Source organism: Bubalus kerabau, chromosome X, assembly GCF_029407905.1.
Source record: "Bubalus kerabau isolate K-KA32 ecotype Philippines breed swamp buffalo chromosome X, PCC_UOA_SB_1v2, whole genome shotgun sequence".
NCBI lineage: Eukaryota > Metazoa > Chordata > Mammalia > Artiodactyla > Bovidae > Bubalus > Bubalus kerabau.
The window spans coordinates 48,366,645-48,390,254 of NC_073647.1; the positions used below are offsets into that span (position 1 = coordinate 48,366,645).

General features: G+C 41.3%; 2 protein-coding genes across 2 annotated transcripts in view; one reads left to right on the forward strand and one right to left on the reverse strand.

The window, feature by feature from the left end:
• SPRY3 (sprouty RTK signaling antagonist 3) overlaps positions 1-4,809 on the reverse strand; it is a 118,305-nt gene extending 113,496 nt beyond the window's left edge. Inside the window, exon 1 of the mRNA XM_055563416.1 lies at positions 4,513-4,809. The gene's annotated coding sequence lies outside the window, so the exon portion shown is untranslated. The remainder of the gene's footprint in view (positions 1-4,512) is intronic.
• TMLHE (trimethyllysine hydroxylase, epsilon) overlaps positions 4,228-23,610 on the forward strand; it is a 61,548-nt gene continuing 42,165 nt past the window's right edge. Inside the window, exons 1-3 of the mRNA XM_055563415.1 lie at positions 4,228-4,365; positions 15,708-15,889; positions 23,150-23,326. Coding sequence (XP_055419390.1) covers positions 15,709-15,889; positions 23,150-23,326 — 358 coding nt within the window. The 5' untranslated portion in view covers positions 4,228-4,365; position 15,708. The remainder of the gene's footprint in view (positions 4,366-15,707; positions 15,890-23,149; positions 23,327-23,610) is intronic.

Consider the following 23,610-nt stretch of genomic DNA (forward strand, 5'->3'; position numbering starts at 1 on the left):
AATGGAGGACACAGGCTTTGTGCCCCGGAACCCCACAGGGCCCTGCACAATATCACTATGTGTCCCTATCAGGGAGGAACAGATTTTCTTCTACCCTTCTGGGTTCTTCTGGCTGCACAAAGAATTAAATCAAAATAAGACAGATTAAGAGGAGGACATCAAAGTTTAAAAACATGTATATATAGGGGGCTCAGCAATAAAGAATCTGTCTGCAGTGCAGGAGATGCAGGAGACCAGAGTTCGATCCCTGGGTCAGGAAGATCCCCTGGAGGAGGGCATGACAACCCACTGCAGCATTCTCATTGGAGAGTCCCATGTGTGCCTTTAAACTACTAAAATGCCTTTACAGTGTAAAACTTACTGTACAGGCTACTAAGTTTGTGCTGAACCATATTCCTGATGAGAGTCAGAAATGTCCATATCCTGTTCATATTCTCATACACAAAATTAATATAATTTTCAGCTTTTACCCAATTTTTATCCATCAGTAGATGAGGGAAGTTTTGTATGGCCTAAACGATTTCTTCTGAAAACCTTTAGGATTCATGTGTTTCTGTATATAGACTAGAATTAGTGTTATAGACCAAAGCCTCAACCAAATTCAACATTGCACTGTGTACAGAATATTTATTTTCTGGCTAAAGTCACTTTAAGTTACATAATAAAAGTTACTTTTATTATGAATCTTCATTTTCTTTCTTTTGTAACCTTTCAAAGATTAGAAATTTCTTTTCTAACCTTTCAAAGATTAGAAATTTGAAAGCTTTGAAATCAATTAGAAATTTATTTCAAAGAATCAAAATGGTTGATTCTTTTAGAGATCATTTTGATGAAAAAAAATTCAAAATTGCAATACACACTTTGATTCACTTTTCAACAATTCTCAAGGTTATGAACAGCATTAGAAAGCATGAAGGCTTCACTAAAATGCTGATAAAACCAAGATGTAGATGTTGACCAAAGATGATGGCTCCCATACATCATTCCTATACAACAGCCCATTTTAGGTTAGAGCGTGCATGCATGCTCAATCACTAAGCCGTGTCTGACTCTGTGGAAACCCATGGACTGTAGCCTGCCAGGCTCCTCTGTCCATGGGATATCCCAGACAAGGATACTAGAATGAGTTGCCATTTCCTCCTCCAGGGGATCTTCCTGACCCAGGGATCGAACCTACATCCCCTGTGTCTCCTGCATTGCAGGTGGATTCTTTACCACTGTGCCACATGGAAAGCTAAACTGTAAAATTAAGGCCTACAGGCCTAATTCTGCCTCCTGTCTATTTTCATAAATAAATGTTAATGGGAATATATCCACGCTCATCATCTAAATATTACTTGTGACTGCTTTTGGTCAATGAATGTGGATTTGAATGGTGGCAGACAGAGACTGCGTGTGCCCCACAAAGCCTAAAATATTTACTATCTGACCCTTTGAAAAAAATTACCAACACTTGGCCTCAAATATTAGCAGTACAAGTGGAGATAAATAGATGAGAAGATTATATTTTTTGAGTCAGAGAAGGAACAAGCCTGGTGAGTTCTAGCAACATAAGGGAAGGCAGGCCAGGGTGGTTAAAACATAAAATAACCCAGATATTACCGTTGGTTTGTCCATTTCTTATTTTGTAGTAATTTACAACCATTGCTTACTAATCAGACATTAACTCACTCATTCAACAAATGTTCTTTAAGTTCCCACTCTGTCCTAGACACTATGTTAGCTGCTTCACATAAACACATACATATCATAATAAGGGAAAACAACAATTAAGTAATTATAACAGAATCATAACTAACTAACTCTGTGCTCAGTCTTGTCTGACTCTTTGTGACCCCATGGACTACAGCACACCACGCTTCCCTGTCCTTCACTATCTCCCGGAGCTTGCTCAAACTCATGTCCATCGAGTTGGTGATGCCATCCAACTATCTCATCCTCTGTCGTCCCCTTCTCCTCCCGCCTTCAATCTTGCCCAGCATCAGGGTCTTTTCCAATGACTCAGCTCTTCATATCAGGTGGCCAAAGTATTGGAGCTTCAGCTTCAGCATAAGTCCTTCCAATGACTATTCAGGACCTATTTCCTTTAGGATGGACTGGTTGGATTTCCTTGCTGTCCAAGGGACTCTCAAGAGTCTTCTCCAACTTCACAGTTCAAAAGCATCAAATCTTCGGCACTCAGCTTTCTTTATGGTCCAACTCTCACATCCATGCATGACTACTGGAAAAACCATAGCTTTGACTAGAGGGACCTTTGTTGGCAAAGTAATGTCTCTGCTTTTTAATATGCTGTCTAGATTGGTCATAGCTTTTATTCCAAGGAGCAAGCATCTTTTAATTTCATGGCTGCAGTCACCATCTGCAGTGATTTTGCAGCCCAAGAAAATAAAGTCTCTCACTGTTTCCATGGAGCCTGATTAACTAGGTTTCAGTGTCAGCCCTGACACTTAACTACTGTGTGATCCTTGTAAAACTGCTTAATTTCTCTGAGCCCCAGTGTCCTTAATCCTTAAAGCAAAGATATCCTTATCCTTAAAGCAAGGATAATAATATTATCTATCTTAAATGTTATAAATACTTAGTTCAGCCTTTGGCCTATGGTGGTTAATTTAATAAATGTTGGTTACTATTATTAAGGCAAATGGCTTCTTTTTTCCCCAGCTTTTAAACAGGCTTTATCTATCAACCTCTGGCCTCTTTCTGGGTACTTTCTACCTGTTGATTTCAACTTCCCCTTATCGATCTTGTCACTCTAGTTGCTATCGTCATGCTCTTTCCTATTACAGGACCTTTGGTCATACTGTTCCTTCCATCTGGAATGTTCCTTTTCCTGTTTGCCTGGCTAATTCCTATTTGCTCTTTAAACTCCATAGGGCATGAACTCTCTCCAGTTTTTGTTTACTATCTTACACTCAGTGGTTAATACTGCACCTGGAGTTTGGTCAACACTCATTAATGTTTGCTGCATGAGTAAACTCCAGTCTGAGTCTATCATCTCACATTATTCAGTATTCTTATGTACATTAATTCACATCCTAGCTATAGCCTTTTTTCTTTCTACTCACTGGTTCTAGATAATGCTCACCAAATATTCACTACACACAAGATTTGTTAGGTTCTGGCTAGGGACTCTGAAAATAAATTTGAAAAATATGAATTTCCAGCTTTCAAGAAGCTACCTGCTCACGGAGGGACACAGGCATGCAAACAGAGAAACTATAATCCAGAATGATAAGTGGTTATACTTGAGGCCTGTGCTTGAGACCATTGGTCACATTGGACTCATGAAAAACCAGAATATACACTTACCTAGGAAAGAAAAGGAAGGATTCATAGAGGAGGTAGTATCTCAATTGAGCCAAAAATAATGAGTATCAATTTTGAAAATAGACAATTAGGGATAAAGCATTTGGCAGAAAGAATTACAGGGTAAAAGTATGAAGGGGTTTTTTTCCTTTGTTGGTCCTGACTTCTACAAACCTTTCCTTTTCTATTACCATTTTGAATAACAATTTGCATGTTCAATAACTACCAGACTGCTCAGTCTCTCATTTTCAATGTCTATACATGACATTTGTTATTTGTTGCTCTCAGTTTTTCCCTTTGCCCTGAATTTCCATCACACATAGTATTTCAGTGAGCTTAATTTGTCCCTCTTTGTCATATGTATACTATTCTTCCGTGTTTGCGTGCCTAAGATGTGTGTTCCTAATGATTCGTTCCATTCTAGCGCTCACTGTACTTAACACTGTACCTGGACCTTGGATTCAAAGTGCTCAACTAAATTGAGGGGAAGCCTGGCGTGCCGCAGTCCACGGGGTCGCAAAGGATCGAACACGACCGAGCGCCTGAACAACAAAGAGTTGGTGGGAGGCCAGCAGTGAGTGCTGTGTTCACGTAAGCTCAAGAGAGCGGTGGAGTCTATTGGAAGAAGTAAATTTAGTGAACCTCAATAAAACTACCGGAAATAGGAGCATCCGAGGCGGAGTCCTGAAAAGGCAAGCAAGGCGACCTGGGTATTACACGCATCATTTTATGGGTCCATCTATTTTGCTGTCTGCAACTGATGGTTCCCAATCTGCTAGGAATCGACCTCAGCGACCCGTCTCCATCCTGCTGATTCCAAATATCCAGCGCGCGCGGCCACCAGTTGCATGCCCGGCGCGAGGCTCCGCCCTCCGGCCGGAAGGAGCGGGGCGGGGCCTCCGGGCGGGTAATGGGGCCTTGCGCCGCGGGAGGGGGGAGCGTGGGGCTGCCGGTTTCGGGGCCAAAAGCAAAAGGGCGGGCGCAGGGCTGCCTTCCGAGGCTGTCCTCGCTTGCGATTCGTCCACTTGGCTGAATCAGGAGTCGCGACCTCTGGCACAGGTGGGTCCCGCCCCATGGAGCGGGGAAGGGGTGTTCTGGGTGGGTTCGATGAGTGGCGTGGCCGAGGCGCTGGCTTGCAGGCCCGGGGAAGTGAGAGAGTGGCCGCCCCCACCCTGGCTACTTGGGCCCCAGGGCGGTGGTACTTACCTTCACCCTGGCACTGGAGAAGGCCACTTGTGCCTTGCCGCAGGGCTTCCGTTACACGGTGGGTGGCACTTGCGCGACCCAGAGCCCGGAGATCAGCGCGTGGTCTGCTGGACCCAGTGCTTGGGAACAGCTTGCAGAGCTGCAGCAGCCTCGCTTTGGGACTGCTGCCCAGAGGACATAGTCTCAAACTCGAGCAGACTTCCCTGCCCTGGGTCTGACCTTCACTGTGGCCAGCTTTCAGCGAATCCCTCCCATCTCCATGCTTCGCCTGGCTGGGCAGTGCAGTGCAAGCTGGAATTCGGTTGTCTGCAGGACCTTGCAGCACCGACTCTTTTTTGCTAATGCTTTCTGCCCAGATGGTACCCTTTCTCAGCCCCTCCGGAGCAGGAAACCTAGCAAGAGGCAGGGCAGGGCATTGGGGAAGTTAGGCCAGATCTCTCTCTGTTATGCAAACAATTCTGCAAAGCCCAAGGAGGCTTACTTTACCGGCTGCTGGGAAAACTGGAAACAACATTAATTCAATGCCTTGGTTGAATGTTAACTCTGAAGAATGCCCTTCTGAATGCTTTACCATTAAAGAGTTTAACCAGATGATAAATCATTGTCCAAAACCTTATGGGTTGAATGAGCATTGTACACGGACTGACAAAAAGTCTAATCGGAAAGATTTGGGTGACTTAGCTGTGTACTCAAACGCTGCAAGACAGACCTGAGCTCTCATATGGAGGAATGCTTTCATATGCCATTCCCATAGAGTTGTCTTTTAGGGTTGCCTCTTAGCTTGGTATTTTCAGGAAACACTCTATTAAAAATTACACTTGATTTTGCATTAACTATAAGGGCAAAGGAGAAGGCAATGGCAACTCACTCCACTACTCTTGCCTGGAAAATCCCATGGACTGAGGAGCCTGGTAGGCTGCAGTCCATGGGGTCACGAAGAGTTGGACACGACTGAGCGACTTCACTTTCATGCACTGGAGAAGGAAATGGCAACCCACTCCAGTGTTCTTGCCTGGAAAATCCCAGAGACGGCGGAGCCTGGTGGGCTGTCATCTACAGAGTCGGACATGACTGAAGCGACAGCAGCAGCATAAGGGCAAAGAATTAGAAACACTATCGAGGGACATGATGCTATCCCTCTAATTCCTTCTCATTAAGCAACTAGTGACGATGATAATGGCAACCATATATTATGCAAAACACTGTAATCTTCACAACCACAAGAGGTAAATGTGTTTATCTGTCGTGATACTTAAAGATGTTATACTTTATCTCATAACCAGTATGATGAAGGGAATGTTCAAAGGGTGGGTTAAGTCTGGGGGTGTCTTTTGCATGTCCCCCCCATTTCTAAGAAGAATGGTGGACTGGGAGGGATCACTTTCTGATTTTAGTATCTGTATGAGGAACCACAAGCAGCTCTGTATCTCTGCTTGTCAACTTTGGAAACAGCAGTAAAATATCCTAACTGATCACTCATTCTCTGCAGTGTTTCTGGCAGCTGTGTTTTCTGCCTGTCAGGATGAGGTGGGGTGGGGTGGACTCAGGCCCTGGGTGAATACACCCTTCTGATAGGAAGAGTCTCTTTCTGCTTGGAGCCAAAGTGAACACGGATCCACAAGCTGGGCACCATTGCGACCCTCTCTCTACGACACCACATGTCCCCCGTGCTCATATGGGCTGTACATGCACCTGCTGTTGCCCACATGTAAAGAATTTGCAGGACAATTTACAGGCTTTGGGCAAAATCTGGTCTCTGCCATGCCTGCAGGGGTTAAACAAAGAGTGGCCGCTGGTTATGAATGCGAATGTCCTTTAGGATGGGGGACCTGATGATTTCCCAAGTGATCAACATGGTGAGAGGGGACTTCTGCTAGACATCTGCTGAGCCGACCTCGTGGGTGAGCATAGGACTGGCTGTTTGGCAGGACCCCATGGAGGCTTTGGCCATATTTTTCCTCTGTTCATTCACACTGTCACTCTGAAGACAATCAGTGAATACTTCCTCTGTGCCAGGATGCTGATCCACTCTGAGATGAACAGCACAGGAGGACAGTAAGTTTGAGAGGACAACAGAAATTCAACTTGAAGCATGCTAAGTCCAAGGCATCCTCACTCTTCCTCATTCCTAATATCTGATCAGTGCAAAATCTTGCCACTTCTGCGTCCTGAATATTTTTTTGTAAACCCACTCACTTCTCTTTCCTCCCCTGTTACTCAGAATTTCAACCCAGCAACACTCTTTCTTTTTCTGTTAATTACAAAACTGTATTAAAGGATTCAAGTCCTTGCTTGACCCTCAGTCCTCATGGGAAAATCTCCACTCCTACCATAACCACAACAGCAACATCAACAACATACAGCAGCTCAATGAGGCGTGTATGACCCCTAATGAATAATCAAACACATGAACTTTCTGTTTTTCTCTCCTTCCCAAAGTGTTTTTAAAATTTTGTATTGAGATATAATTTACACACCATAAATTTGACTCCTTTTACATGTACTTTCAAGGATTTTTAGTAAATTTATTGAATGGTGCAACCATCACTGCATCCAGCATTAGCTATTTTTATCACCTCAATAGCATCTCTCTCTTGCCCATGTGCACTTAGTCCCCATTACCATCCCAACCCCCTTAACAACCACTAACCCACATCATTTTACATTGTTTACATTCACATGCACCACCAGCACCATATAAAAGTTCTAATTTCTCTACATCCTCACCAATATTTTGTCATTTTTCCTCTTAGAAAATGTATAGCTGCCCTTGTGGACGTAAAGTAATATCTCATTTTAGATTTGATGTACATTTCCCTAATGTAAAGATATTGAACATCCTTTCATCTGTCTTGTCCATTTGTAAATGTTCTTTGAAGAAATATCTATCTAATATTTTGCCCATTTTTTCAATTAGGTTATTTCCCTTCCTATTATTGAGATGTAAGATTTTTTAAGTATATTTAGGATACAAGTGCTTTATCAGGTATATCATTTGAATTTTTTTTTCCTATCTGTGACTTGTCTTTTCATTGTTTAAATATTTTTAGTTTTTTCATTTTTTAATGATGCCTTTTGAAAAGCAAAGGTTTTTAATTCTGGTTAAGCTCAAGTTATCATTTTTCTTTTGCAAATTGTGCTTTTTCATGTTGTATCTAAGAACACTTTGCTTAATCCAAGGTCATGAAGATTTTCTCCTATATGTTCTTCTGAAAGTTTTATAGTTTAATCTTACATTTATTTCTTTTTTTTTAATTATTTTTTTTTACATTTATTTCTAATCCATTTTGATTTCTTTTGTGTGTGTGGTGTGAGGTAGGCGGTCTAAAGCCACCTATTTTTTAAGCTGAAGTATGACCTACAAATACCATATTACTTCCAGGTGTGCAATATAGTGATTGGATATTTCTATACATTATGGAATTATCACCATGATAAGTCTAGTTACCACCTATCACCATACAAAGATATTATAATGTTATTGGCTATATTCCCTATGTATACATTATGCCCACACAGCTAATTTATTTTGTATCCAGAAGTTTGTACCTCTTAGGATCCCTTATCTGTTTCTCTCATCCCCCATTACTTCCCTCTTCTCTGGCAATGGCCAGTTTGTTCTTTGTATCTATGAGCCTGTTTCTGTTTTATTTATTCATTTGTATTGCTCTTTACAACTGACACATACCTGAAATCATATGGTATTTCTCATTCTCTCTTTGACTTATCTCACTCAGCACACTACTCTCTAGGCCCATCAGTGTTATTGAAGATGGCAAGATTTCATCCTTCTTTATGGCTTACTAATATGCCATCATATATACATATCACATCTTCTTTGTCTATTCCTCCATCAATGAACACTTAGGTTGTTTCCATCTTTTGGATATTGTAAGTAATGCTGAATTTGGGGGCATTTGGAGAGAGGACCTTCAGTGTCCACTCTTGAGGCAACTGGCCCCTGGGAAAGTCTGCACCATGCAGGTGCAGAGTAGGACTCCCATGTCTTACCCGACTGGGCCCCTGGGGAGACATGCCAGGCCCTTGGGTACCCATTCGCCTTGTGATGTGCGGGCCCTGGTGGGCGGTGGTCATCTCCGTGAGTGGACAGGGCAGCGTTCTGGGCTGGTGGTGGACAGAGACATCAGTCCTGCTCAGGGGGGCATGGCGAGTCCCCTGGACCTAAGAGTGCCATTCTATGCTATCTGCTGCGGCAGCCACTGGCAATTGTGATTCAGACTTGAACCCAAGGGAGACAGTCGGTTCCCCCATCATACCAGCCGTGTCTTAGGAACCACCACTGTGGACGTGCCAGCCGCCTTACTGGGCAGCGTGGAGAGGCCACCTTGCCTCCATGGCAGGAGGTTCCATGGGACAGTGCTGCTCCAGATCCTTGCACACACATGTGCAAGGACAACCAGCCCCAGAGGAAAGCCTGTGCCACCCCAGTCCAGTTCTCCAGGCCGGGCTGTATTCTCATGCAAATGTGCCAGAGGCCTGAGCTCTGAGCCCTGTTGCCTCCTTGCAGCCCCAGGGCAGGCAGGAGAGAATGGTGCCCCCTACCCATCCAAGTGGGTGAGCCAGCTGTGAGCAATCCAGGAGGACTTCTGGTGTGGGCGCTGGCAGTGGGGTAGGAGTGGGGAACCCTTTGAATACAGTAGAGTGACCATCTCTGACTGCCCCCCACTGGATGCCCAACATCTGCGAAGGCCTCAGTGTGTTGGGAAACCATGGAACTTTCCCCCAAGGCCTGCTTGCTTTGGGAGACTTTGGATCTCTTGACCTTCCTCTTGGATTCTCTAGAACTTTCTGGCCCAGCTGAGCAAACAGGGGGTTCTGCATTTGGCCCTGGGCTCCCAGGGAAAAGTCATTCCAGTTCCCTTTGCCCTGACCACACACCCATCCGTCTGATCCCTCCAACCTGTAGTCACAGGTCTATTGTCTTTGGGGTTTGATGGTGGGTTTCTTTTTGGACTGTGCAGCTGGTGGGATCTCAGTTGCCTGTGCCTGTGCGCTCAATTGGTAAGTCGTGTCCATCTCTTTGCAACCCCATGGACTGCAGCCCGCCAAGCTCCTCTGTCCATGGGATTGTCCGGGCAAGAATCCTGGAGTGGGTGGCCATTTCCCTCTCCCGGGGATCTCCCCACCCAGGGAGCGAACCCTATCTTGAGTCTCCTACATTGGCAGGCAGATTCTTTACCACCTCACCACCTGGGAAATCTACCTTAGTTCTCCCTGACCATGGATCAGACCCCTGCCTCCTGCAGTGAGTGCAGAGTCTTAAGCACTGACCACCAGGTGAGATCTCAGGATTTGTGTTTTCTAGAGGGGACGTGGTGATATATTTTAGCAGGCAGGTCTTTGCCCACTTAGGGGTCGTGGCTGGCAGGTGTGTGATCCTCAAGGATGATGGGGAAGGTATGGGCTTGGTTACAGACTCAGCAGATGCTGAAAAGATGGGAAGGGAAGGCTGGGGGTGGCGCCCAGGGCTACCCAGGGAGCTATAAGCAGCATCAGTGTCTGGAAGTCCTGTTCCCCCAAGGCCCAGGGGTCCTCCCTTTGCAGAAGTGTGGGGCCCAGCTGCCAAGGTGGGCAGCCAACCTGTTGAGCACGTGGTTGAACTGACACTTGCTGAGGCTTCCTCTCCTGAGCCTGGACTCGGGAACAGCTGGCTGTGATCATACTCTGCTGCTCGGGAAGGGACATGTGTTTCTCCTGATGGAGGAGGGCCCGTTGTTACAGAGGAGCAGTTGAGGCTGGGGGCATGCTTGGGGAGCTTTCACTCCTTCCCCAGACCTTTTGCAGAGACAGAGTGCTAATGAGAGGATGCTGGGGTCCTCCCCCACCCGACTCCTAAGCTGTCACCCAGCAGGTAGGCCCTCCAGACTTTAGAGCTGTGTTGTAACATGCTTGAGAGTGGGAGTGGGGCAGGGAAGGACCCAACAACTCCCCTTCCTGTCCCCCACAGTTTGGAATGTGAAGTTTTGCACTTAGCTGTGCCACCTGTTGGTTTAATAAAAGTGGCTCAGAACCACTCCCTTTGTCACCGAGCCCACCTGGCCCTGGGACAGATACCTGCATTGGGTTGTTAGTGTTCAGAATCTCCCAAGGCTGCTCCCTGGAGAACTTTGGGGCTGGCCAGCGCATCGTCTAGTCCCTACAGATTTAAGGTGTTACTATATCCCATGCCAGGCCTCCCTGGTGGGCTGCTGGTGATCCCTAGCTGCCTCACATCCCCAAGAATCATGGATGTATTGGCTCATCCCCACGGTCAGCACAGGTGGTGCTAGCAGTAAAGAATCTGCCTCCAGTGCAGGTGATGTGAGAGACGTGGGTTCGATCTCTCAGCCAGGAAGATGCCCCTGGAGGAGGGCATGGCAACCTGCTCCAGTATTCTTGCCTGGAGAATGGACAGAGGAGCCTGGTGGGCTACAGTCCATAGGGTTGCACAGAGTCAGACAGGACTGAAGCAACTTAGCATGGAGTGTGAGCATCCCTACAGCAGTGGCAGGATGTGTGAGAACCAGAGAAGATGGAAGGGAGGATTTTAGGAAGCATAGCTCTAGCTTATGAATTAAATTCACATGGAAATGTTTGTTGAGGGTCACAACTAACGATCAGAATCATTAAAAAAAAATAACGCTGCATTGAAACACACAGGTGCATATATGTTTTCAAGTTAGTGTTTTGGGTTTTTAAGGTACATGCCCAGGAGTGTTATTGCTGGATCATATGGTATCTCTGGTTTTAATTTTTTAAGCAACCCCCATACTGTTTTCCATAGTGACTGTACCAATTTACATTCCCATCAACAGTGTTGGAGGGCTCCCTTTTCTCTACATCCTTGCCAATACTTATTATTTGTTGGGTTTTTGATAATAGCCATTATGACAGATAGGCGGTAATATCTCATTGTGGTTTAGATTTGCATTTACCCTTTTCCACAGAGATTAGACCTACATCATGACACAACTCTCCTGGACTTCTCAGACTCTGTCTCTATTTTCTGTCAAATGTTTCCCCAGATAAACCACTTGCACAATCTGTGCCTGTCATGGCACCTCCTTTTCAAAGGACCTGGACTAATGCAGTTGTCAACGTTACAGATTGGGATATTTCTCATAGAATATACATTTCTGGCTCCTCTCAAGTATGGCAACATTAAGACTCTCTGGCAATAATTAGCTAGAGCTGAGTAGTGGCTAGGATTTTTGGACAGATCAAGCATTCTTCGATTCACCCATCTCACCACAGTCCCCTATTGTCTCTTATGCTTCACCTATTTATGTTTCTTGCCTAGACCCTGTGGGCATTTAATTTTGAGACCCTGATGTAAAGGAGCATCCTCTTAATTCATGCAGTCCAATATATTCTTGCACTAGTTAAACCCAGACAAAGATACGTATGACAGATGCAATTTCAGCTTAGAGCTTTTGCTTTGGCCTCCTTTAAACCAGAACAATATCATCATGAACAATTCCCTTTTTGTTCAAATGTCATTTTTCTCAATAAAGTCTACCCTGATCACCATGTTTAAAAGCCCTACTTCCTTCAGCACACCCCTTTATCCTGCTGCATCGCTCTGACTGCCTTCTAATATTTATTGATTATATTTATCTTTGTCCTTCCACTAGAAGATAAGCTCCATGAACGCAGTCATTTTTGTTTGTTTTGTTCCCTGATAAATCCCAAGTGCCTAAAATAGTTTCTGGCACAAAGTTGACCCCCAATAAATATGTGTTAAATGAATTGAGCAGGAATAATGAGAGGGAGAAATACAGTAGGCAGAGGAAACCGCATATGTGAAGGCACTGAGGCATGGGGCAAGATAGATGGGGCCAGGAGATGCGTCAATAGTTTTGTCTGCCCTCAAGGAGCTCTCAAGGAATGGAAGAGAGAAGTAATTAAATGGGTAATTATTGGATGTGTTGTAAGCTCATAAGGATATGCACAAAGTGCTGTGAGAACACTGGGTAGGCAGCTCCTAAACTCTTCCTAGGAGGGTTAGGAAGATTTTACAAAGGTGACATTTGAGCTAGGTCTCAGGCAGGAGAGTGATATGCTTAAAGTGTTTTAAGAAAATTAATCTGGCAGTAGTATGGAAGGTGGATTGGAATATGGATAGAATGGAGGCAAGGAAACCATCTAGTCTATGGCAGTAGTCCAGGTATGAGCTGATGAAGGCATCTATAGGAATGGAAAGAGAAGAACAAATCTGAGAGACATTTGAAAGGAAAAATTGACAGAGGCTAAATGGACTCTTGGCTTTAAGCCTTTTAGGAGGGAATGCTTCTTCCTTAGCAATAACCATGCAAAGGTTCAGATTGACCTATTATGTAATTGCTTACTCTGACTAGAATTTCTAGCGATTGCTGTTCTCCAAAAGTTTTTCTTAGGATGATTGATACTTGATGGACCTTAATTTACATTACGATGGCGTTAGACTCTAAAGATTGGGAAGCTCTCAAAAACATCATTTTGACCATGAAACAGCAAATTATCCTATTAAAGGAGAACTGAGGGAAGTCATGGGTTGCAGGGGAAGTTTTACAATGACCTCATAGGTGCTGTTTTTCTTTTTAAAGAATAATATATAAAACAATGAAAAGAAGGATGAATATAGCAGATGGCACGTTCCTAAAGGATTAGTATTTGGAAGGATTAAGGCCCAAAATTATCTCAGGCTTGTATAAACATGTATTTGCAAAGACAGAACAATGTTAACTATGTTCTCAGAAGGAAAAAGTACATGTGTCCTGGGTTGGATAAGTTATAACTTGATATTGTTTAACAATTCCCAATGATCAAAAGAATTAATAAGAATAAGGAAAGGTGCTTTAACACTTAATTTATATAAGTATACTACCACTTCTAACAAAGAAGGAGGAAGTTTTCAATCTACTAATCAATGAGCTAAATATGTCCTTGGTTAGCTTCTAGAACAGGTTTTCAAGTAAACGAATACCTAGAAAATTGCAAAGTTATCAACAAAGACATTCCACACAGATCTAATTTTATTAGAGGTGTTTATGGAAATATGACAGCTCTAACATGTACATTGAATGAATGCAATTTCAGCAGGATTTTAACAAGCCTTTTATGATACCCTTGGGAACAAGAATTATGAATCCATATTGGTGGGTTATATAATTAATACAATTATATATTAATAACCATACTCAAAGAGTGCTGATCACAGACCATAAGCAATGGAAGAATTTGAGATAGCCTATTGCAAACCCTACCTTTGGTTTGATCTCATCAACACTTTCATTACTTAAGTGAAGATTTAGAGCAGACACCTTACCAGATTTAAAGATGCTATGAAACTCGAAGAAAATTAATTCAATCCAATGTCCACAAATGTTTATGAAATTCTCCTAAGTACTAGGAACCATGCTAGATGTTAGGGTACAAACATGAATGACCCATAGGTTTCCTGTTGAGATGTATCCAGGTCTTACTGGTAGGAAAGCATAAAAACATATAATTTCTTTTTTTTTTTAATTTTTGCAATCATCAGAATTTAATTTTAGAGCATTTACATCCCTGTAAAAAGAAACTGCACACATATTAGCTGTCATTCCCCAATTCCTCCCTTCCCACTGCTCCAGCTGGAGACAAGCACTAATCTACCTTTTATCTCTTTGAATTTGCCTTTTCTGGACATTTCATATAAATGGGATCATATAGCATATGATCTGACTTCTTTTTGTTTATATCGGAGTATAGCCAATTAAAAATGTCATAATAGAAAGGCATACAATTTCAACAAAATGTATTGAGAAGGAAGACAGAGGCATAAACAGACTGTTATGAGAGAACTAAAGAAAGCTGCTAGTTCATTCTGAGAATCTAGGGAAGAATTCTTAGATGAGATGATATCTCCACTGATTCTTAAAAGATGAATAGAAGAGAGTAGGAAGGCCTTCCACTTTAGAGGAACAAATAGCATGAACAAGAGTTTCTCAAAATTTAGAAAGTATAGTGAGTCTGGGAAACTGAACAAAAAAGTACAAGGAAGTAAATAATAGGAAGTCAGGCTGAGAGGTGGCTTAGGATCAGGTAATTGGAGGCATTACCTAATATGATAACTAAATTGGGCTTTTCCCTGAAGACCCTGTGCTTAGTTGCTCAGTCATGTCCAACTCTTTGTGACCCCCATGGACTGCAGCCTGCCAGGCTCCTCTGTCCATGGGATTTTCCAGGCAAGAATACTGGTGTGGGTTGCCATGCCCTCCTCCAGGGGTGAAGACCCTAACCTATTTCAGAAACCTCCCTCAGTCATCAGCAAATTATTTTATATCTCTAGCTATGGACTTGGTATATGTGATTGGTTTCATCCCCCATCCGCATGAAATTCAGTTCCTTTATCAACTTTTACCACATAGTAACATGTACACATCCACTCAAAGCAAGCATTTTTGCAAGGAGTTATTCAGAAGGTTCACATCAAGTTCCATATTGCTTCTCTGCAGTGGCATGACCTCCTTTTTTTCCCACAAGATGAATGAATTCCTTTTAAGATCATATGCAAATGGTGTCATTTTATTAATATTTATGAAAGCATCACACTCAGGTTGTCATCAACTCCGATAAAGGTACTTTTGCCAATACATATAGCTTATCCCTAATAACAATAATGATGAGGATGATTAGAATGATAGCAGCTGACATATATAGGTCTTACTATGTGTGACAACACAGTTCTAAGTACACTAAACCCATGAGCTAAGTATTATTGTTATACTCATTTTACAGAACAGGAAACAGAGTCACTGAAAGTTTAAGAAACTTCCACAATTACACATAATCAGTGGAAAAGAAAATTTCAAGGCGTCAAGATGAGGGTGATCAATAGTGTCACAGTGATGAGTCTCAGAAGGACAAGATCTAAAAAGGCAACCCTTATATGTGGTTGGAAGATTAGAATTAGTGATTTTCTAAAGACCACTTCAGTTAGATAGTGGGATAGAAGCAAGATTACAGTGCATAATACGAGTGGCTGGTAAGAAAATAGAAGTAATGGTTAATCGACCACTTATGGTTAGCTTTTCAGAATTTCTCCTTTAATGCTCTGTGGTTGAGATAAGAAAATCAATTATTTTACATAGTTACATATGTAGTGTTATTCCTATAGCCTTATAAACCTTGTTTTGTATTGTTACTAACACTCTCATTGTTGAATTTTCTAGGATGTGGTGTCACAGGTTGTCCCAACTACAAAGCAGGCTCCAGGACCTGCTGAGGGGACGGGTCACACGTTGGGCCCTTCAACAGTCCAACTTCAAAAGCTTATTTCCACTAGCCATCTATTGGCACCATACAGCCTCCAAGTCTCTGAATTGTGTTTGGCAGAAACATGAAGATCATTTTGGTAAGACGTGTAGAGACAGATACTTTATTTTTAATTGTGATAAAAAAGTAACATAAAATATATCATCTTAATCATTTTAAGTATAAACTTCAGTAAGTGTAAAGTATATTTACATCATCGTGCAATGACACATACTTTTCATGTGGACTGAAAATACTTTCTGTGGAGTTGTGACAGCTTCTAGCCATGTATTTCCAGGATTCTTTTACAGGTTGTGAGAAAGACAGAAATAATATGGGGTAATAGTAAAATCTCATCCCAGCTAGGGGAAGGGAGGTCTGCCATGGTCCACCCCACTTTGTCTCCCCGGGTCATCTAAGGAAAAAGGAAAGAAAAAATCAAAGCCTCAGTATACAGGGGAGGGAGCTCAGTGGTAAAGAATCTGCCTGACAATGCAGGAGACATGGGTTCAATCCCTGGGTCGAGAAGATGCCTTGAAGGAGGAAATGGCAAACCACTCTAGGATTCTTGCCTGAGAAATCCCATGGACAGAGGAGCCTGGCAGGTGTTGCAGAGAGGTGGACACGATTGAGCAACTGAGCTTGAGTGTACTATAGAGGGGAGAGAATTTCAAAGACATAGACTGGAAATTCTACAGCCAGGGAAGGTATTAGGTGGCAGAGGGGCCAAAAGCTTTACTCCTGTGTTTTAGTTTCCTGGCACTGCTATGATAAATTTACCATGAACTAGTCAACAGAGAACAGCAGAAATTCTTTCACAGTTCTAAAGGTAGAAAATCTGAAATGAAGTTGTTGGCAGGGCCATGTCCTCTCTGAAGGCTCTAGGAGAGAATTCTTTCTTCCCTCTCCTTGGTGTTATTTGGCTTGTGGCAACATCACTCCACTGTTTGCCTCCATCATTATATAACCTTCTCTACTGGGTCTCTTCTGTGTGTTCCAATTTCTCTCTCCTTATAAGGGCACCTTCGGTGGATTGAGGGCCCACCCAAATCCAGTATGACCTCATCCTGTCTTGATTATCTTCAAAGATACTATTTCCAAATGAGGTCTCATTCACGGGTATTAGAGGTGAGAACTTCAACATATCTTTTGGGGGAATACAGTTCAACTTACAATACCCTGGAAAGGGCCAAAAGCAACTGTGAGGACCGTACTCCCAAGACACAGACCCATGATGCACTCCAAAGACTTAGACTTAATCCCAAGATCAGAGAATTCCCTTTCCTCCCCTGGCTCCAGCAAGCTAATAAGTCTTCGTTAAAATAGCAGTGGATGACAGCTACAAACACTGTCTCGGACGTGAAGCACCAAGAAAAGGGGCAAGGCCAAGAGGGGAGGTAAAAACAAGATCACTAAAGGGATTTAAAACCTCTGGTACCCATAGACTGAGCAAACATCAGACATAGTGCAACTCTTGGTCAGATTGATATAAATAGTCACCATAAAGTCCTATTCACTTCAGTATCTACTCCTCTATACAATATGTCTGGCTGTCAACAACAAGCACAAAATTACAAAACATACGTGCTAAAAGGCAAGAATTAACACAAGTTAAAGAGAAAAAGCACCATCAGAACTAGACTCACATGTGACATATGTATTGAAATTTTCAGTCAGGAAATTTAAAATAACTGTGGTTAATATTTTAAGGATTCTAAATGGAAGAGGTAGACAAAATGGAAGACCAGATGGATAGTGTCAACAGAGTGATAGAAAAATACAAGAAAGAATCAAAAGGAAATCAAAAGCATAGTAACAGGAATGAAGAATGACTTTGTGGGGCTTATCAGACACACCCACGAATAGAATCAGTGAATGTAAAAATAGGTCATTAAAAATTACCTACACTGAAATGAACAGAGAAAATGAGAGTGGAAACAAACAAACAAAAACATAACAGAGTATTCAGGAAATGTGGACTGGTATCAAAAGTTATGTAATATACATGAATGGAATACTAAAAGAAGAAAGAAAGAACTAAGTGGAAGAAATATTTGATGAAATAATTTCTGAAAGCTTTCCAAAATGCATGACAAACACCAAACCACATATCCAAGAAGTTTAGAGAAGCTTAGGATACATTTAAAAAACCCATGCACACACAAACACAACCCCACACTTAGGCAAAAGAGCAAAAACAAAGAGCAAATCTTGAAGGCAGTCAAAGGAGAGAAAAACATTTTACCTACAGAGAAAGACAGATGAGAATTATGTAAAGTTCTCATGAGAAACTATACAAGCAGGAACACAATGGAATGACAATTTTAAGACATTAAAGGGAGGAAAAAAACTGCCACCTATGATTCTATATCCAGCAATCCTTCAAAATGATAGAGAAATAGACTTTCTCATCTAACTTCTCAAAATATTGTAAAAGAATTTCTTCTGGCAGAAGAAAAATGATATAGGTAACAAACTTGGATCTACATAAAAATAAAGAGTGTTAGAAAGGAATGAAGATAAAAAACAAACTTTTCTCCTTCTGAATTACATGAAATTTTAACTATTTAAATGGTAATAGCAATGTGTTTGGTGTTCATAGCACATATAAAAATGAAATAAGTGACAATAATATGACAGGATAGGAGGAAGAAATTAGGAATATTCTATTTATAATGCCAAGTTCTAACTAGGATGATGAGGAATCAGAACTCTTTTTCGTAGTTAGTGGTATGCAAAATACTATACAACTTTGAGTGACACTTTAGATTTATCTAAAAGTGGGCTTAGATTATTTAAAATGTACATTGTAAACATTTGGAAGAATAATTTTAAAATGTTTTTAAAAATAGTGTGAATAATAAGTCAATGGAATCATAAATATACAATGAAAATCAGAAAGACAGAGAAAGAAGAAAAAAAAGGAAGTAAGGAATAAATAAAACTATAGAAAACAGCAAGAAGGCAGATTTGAAGTCAACTACATTGGTAATCTCTTCAAATATAAATTGTCTGATCATACCAGTCAAAATACAAAAATTGTCAAAATGAATCAAAAAGTATTCACCTATATGTTGTCTACAAGAAACACGCTTTAAATGTAAAGACTCAGAATAAAAGTTAAGAGATGAGGTGGGGACAGAGGATATATGGATCTCTCTGAACCTTTGTCTCAGTTTTGCTGTGAACCTAAAACTTTATTCTTTAACTTAAGTTGTTGTTGTTCAGTTGCTCAATCATGTCTGACTCTTTGCAATCCTATGAACTACAGCAAACCAGGTTTCCCCTGTCCTTTACCATCACTATATCCTGGAGCTTGCTCCAACTCACGTCCACTGAGTCGATGATGCCATCCAATGTCCTCTGTCCTCTGTCATTGTCTTCTCCTCCCGCCTTCAATCTTCAGGTATTTTCCAAAGAGTCAGTTCTTCGCATCAGGTGGTCAAAGTATTAGAGCTTCAGCTACAGCATCAGTCCTTCCAACCAATATTGAGGGTTGATTTCCTTTAGGATTGACTGGTTTGACCTCCTAGCAATCTGAGGGACTCTCAAGGGTCTTCCCCAATACCACAATTTGAAAGCAACAATTCTTTGGTGCTTAGCCTTCTTTATGGTCCAACTCTCACATCTGTATATGACTACTGGAAAAACCATAGTTTTGACTATACGGACCTTTGTAGACAAAGTGATGTTTCTGCTTTTTAGTTCACTGTGAATGTTTGTCATAGCCTTTCTTCAATGGAGGAAGTGTCTTTTAATTTCATGGCTGCAGTCACTGTCCACAGTGATTTTGGAGCCCATGAAAATAAAATCTATCACTGCTTCCTCTTTTTCCCCTTTCATTTGCCATGAAGTGATGTGACCCGATGCCATGATCTTAGGTTTTTGAATGTTGAGTTTCAAGCCAGCTTTTTCACTCTCCTCTTTCACCCACATCAAGAGTCTCTTTAGTTGCCATTAGAGTGGTACCATCTGCATATCTGAGTTTGTTGATGTTTCTCTCAGAAATCTTGATTCCAGCTTGTGATTCGTCCAGCTCAGCATTTCACACAATGTAATATGTATATAAGTTAAATAAGCAGGGTGACAGTATACAGCCTTGACACTCTCCTTTCCCAATTTTGAACCAATCCGTTGTTTCACGTAAGTTTCCAACTGTTGCTTCTTGACCTGCATACGGGTTTCTCAGGAGGCAGGTAAAGTGATCTGGTATTCTCATCTCTTTAAGGATTTTCCACAGTTTTTTGTGATTCATACAGTCAAAGTCTTTAGCATAGTCAATGAACCAGAAGTAGATGTTTTTCTGGAACGCCCTTGTTTTCTCCATGGTCCAACGCATGTTGGTAATTTGACCTCTGGTTCCTCTGGCTTTTCTAAACCTAGCTTGTACATCTGGAAGTTCTCAGTTCATGTACTGTTGAAGCCTAGCTTGAAGAATTTTGAGCATTACCTTGCTAACATGTGAAATGAGTGAAATTATGTGGTAGTTTGAACATTCTTTGGCATTGTCCTTCTTTGGGATTGGAATGAAAACTGACCTTTTCCAGTCCTGTGGCCACTGCTGAGTGTTCCAAATTTGCTGGCATATTGAGTGCAGCACTTTCACAGCATTGTCTTAAGGATTTGCAAGAGCTCAGCTGGAATTCCATCACCTCCACTCACTTTGTTCATTGTGATGCTTCCTAAGGCCCACTTGACTTCACACTCCACGATGTCTGGCTCTAAGTGAGTGACCACACCATCATGGTTATCTGGGTCATTAAGACCTTTTTTGTACAGTTCTTCTGTGTGTTCTTGGCACCTGTTCTTAATATCTTCTGCTTCTGTTAGGTCCTTACCTTTTTCTGTCCTTTAATCATGCTATCCTTATGTTAAATATTCGCTTAGTATCTCTAATTTTCTTCAAGAGATCTCTAGTCTTCCCCATTCTATTGTTTTCCTCTATTTCTTTGCATTGTTCACTTAAGAAGGCTTTCTTATCTCTCCTTGTTGTTCTCTGGACCTCTGAATTCAGTTGGGTATATTTTTCCCTTTCTCCTTTGTCTTTTGCTTTTCTTCTTTCCTCAGCTAGTTGTAAAGCCTCCTGAGACAATCACTTTGACTTGTTGCATTTCTTTTTCTTTGTGATGGTTTCAGTCACTGATTCCCATACATAGTTACAAACCTCTGTCCATAGTTCTTCAGGCACTCTATCAGATTTAATCTGTTGAATCTATTCCTTACCTCCATTGTATAATCATAAGGGTTTGATTAAGGTCATACCTAAATGGTCTGGTGGTTTTCCTTACTTTCTTCAGTTTAAGCCTCAATTTTGCATAAGGGTCTCAGGATCTGAGCTACAGTCAGCTCCACGTCTTATTTTTACTGACTCTATAGAGCTTCTGTATCTTTGACTGCAAAGAACATAATCGATTTGAGTTTGGTATTGATCTCCACATATGTCTATGTGCGGAGTGGTCTCTTGTGTTGTTGGCAGAGGGTGTTTGCTATGAGCAGTACATTCTCTTGGCAAAACTCTCTTAGCCTTTGCACTGCTTCATTTTTAACTCTAAGGTCCAACTTGCCTGTGATTCCAGGTATCTCTTGGCTTCCTAATTTTACATTCCAATCCCCTTTGATGAAAAAGACATTTTGGGGGGATGTTAGTTCTAGAAGGTGTTGTAGGTCTTCATAGAACCAATCAACTTCAGCTTCTTTGGCATTAGTGGTTGAGGCATAGACTTGGATCACTGTGATGTTGAATGGTTTGTCTTGGAAACAGACTGAAATCATTCTGTCGTTTATTAGATTGTACCCAAGTACTGCATTTCAGACTCTTTTGTTGACTATGATGGCTACTCCATTTCTTCTAAGGGATTCTTGCCCACAGTAGTAGATACAATGGTCATCTGAGTTAAATTTGCCCATTCCTGTCCATTTTAGTTCACTGATTCCTAAGATTTTGATGTGCTTGCCATCTCCTGCTTGACCACATTCAATTTACCTTGATTCATAGACCTAACCTTCCTGGTTCCTATGCAATATTGTTATTTACAGGACTTTACTTTCACCACCAAACACATCCACAACTAAGCATCATTTCCGGTTTGGCCCAGCCTCTTCATTCTTTCTGGAGCTATTAGTAATTGCCCTCCACTCTTCCCCAGTAGCTTGTTGGACAGCTCCTGACCTGGGGGGCTCATCTTTAATTGTCATATCTTTTTGCCTTATCATATTGTCCATGGAGTCCTTGAGGCAAGAATACTGGAGTAGTTTGCCACGTCCTCCTCCAGTGGACCACATTTTGTCAGAATTCCCTACTGTGACCTGTCCATCTTGGGTGGCCCTGCACAGCATAGCTCATTGAGTTAGACAAGCCCCTTCACCTGAACAAGGCTATGATCCATGAATGGGTGGTACAGTTTAGTGGCCAGCCAACAATTGGACAGAGGTTAAGCTAAAACCCTTTAGCCAATAAGGTTTCCACTCTTTTTCTTTGTCAAAATTATTACTTTGTTAATTCTGAATATGAATCTTGGAATTAGTCTGTCCAGTACATGAAAATTTTCACAGGGATTTGGGTTGGAAGTACATGGAGTTTTATGTATTAATTTATGGAAGAACTTCTGTCTTTTCATTTTTGAATCTGCCCAACTGTGAGCATATTTTTCCATTCAAGTTTCCTTCAAGTCCTTCAGAATTTCTCCATAGTTATCTTCCACATTTTCATTTATTCCCAGACACTTTATAGTTTTTATTCCTGTTATAAATTTGAACTCATTTTTATTTACCCTGTCTAAATGAATAATCTGATAGAGTGTTTGATATTTTTTGATAACTTTTTTTTTTGATATATCTTCAAGCTAACAGGAAAGTTGCAAGAATAGTTCAAGGACCTCCTTTATATCCTCTATCCATGTTCATTTTCCAAATTTAGAACTCTTATCTGTTTTGAGTTTATCTTGGAAACCTGGTGACAATATGAGGTATGGACTCGATTTTATAGTTTTCCAAATGATTATCAGTTGTCCTGACACCATTTACTTAAAAAGTCATATTTTCCACAGTGATTATATGTCAGTTTTTACTAACCAAATTTCTATGTGCATTCATGTATATTTTTTACTTTTTATACTCTTCTGTTGTTTTGTCTGCCTATTCCTATACCAACATCACACTATTTTAATTGTAGAAGTTCCATGCTATATTTTAATAGTAGGGGGCCAGTGTCCCTCGCATTGCCCTCGTTCATTTGTTGGTAGAAGACTTTTTGAAGGGAGTTTTCTAAATCCAGATTTTTTAGTTTTCGTAAATATTTTATTGTTTTTATAGAATAAATAACGTAATAAATACTAATAAAAGAATGTGATCTTTTCCCTAGAACTGCAATATGCTAACAATGTGATGCGCTTTGATTATGTCTGGCTTCGAGACCACTGCCGCTCAGCGTCTTGCTACAACTCTAAGACTCACCAGCGCAGCCTAGACACTGCCAGCGTGGATTTATGTATCCAGCCACAGACCATTCATCTGGATGAGACCACACTCTTTTTCACTTGTGAGTGGACAGGAGACATGGTCTTCTTTGGGTACTTTTTTAAAGAACAATTGTTTTATAAAAAATGGTTTGCCCCTTTACAAAGTAGGATATTCTTTTAGTTACTCTTCCTTTTTCCTTTCTTTGGCAACATTTCTTTTGTGTACCTTTTATTTTTGTTCTTAAATGAAATTGTTATGATCTACAGCTAACATCATAGTTTTGAAAAATATTTTTCCAACTTTATTGAGATATATTTGACATATCTGTATATATTGTGAAATGATGACCACAATAAGCTTAGT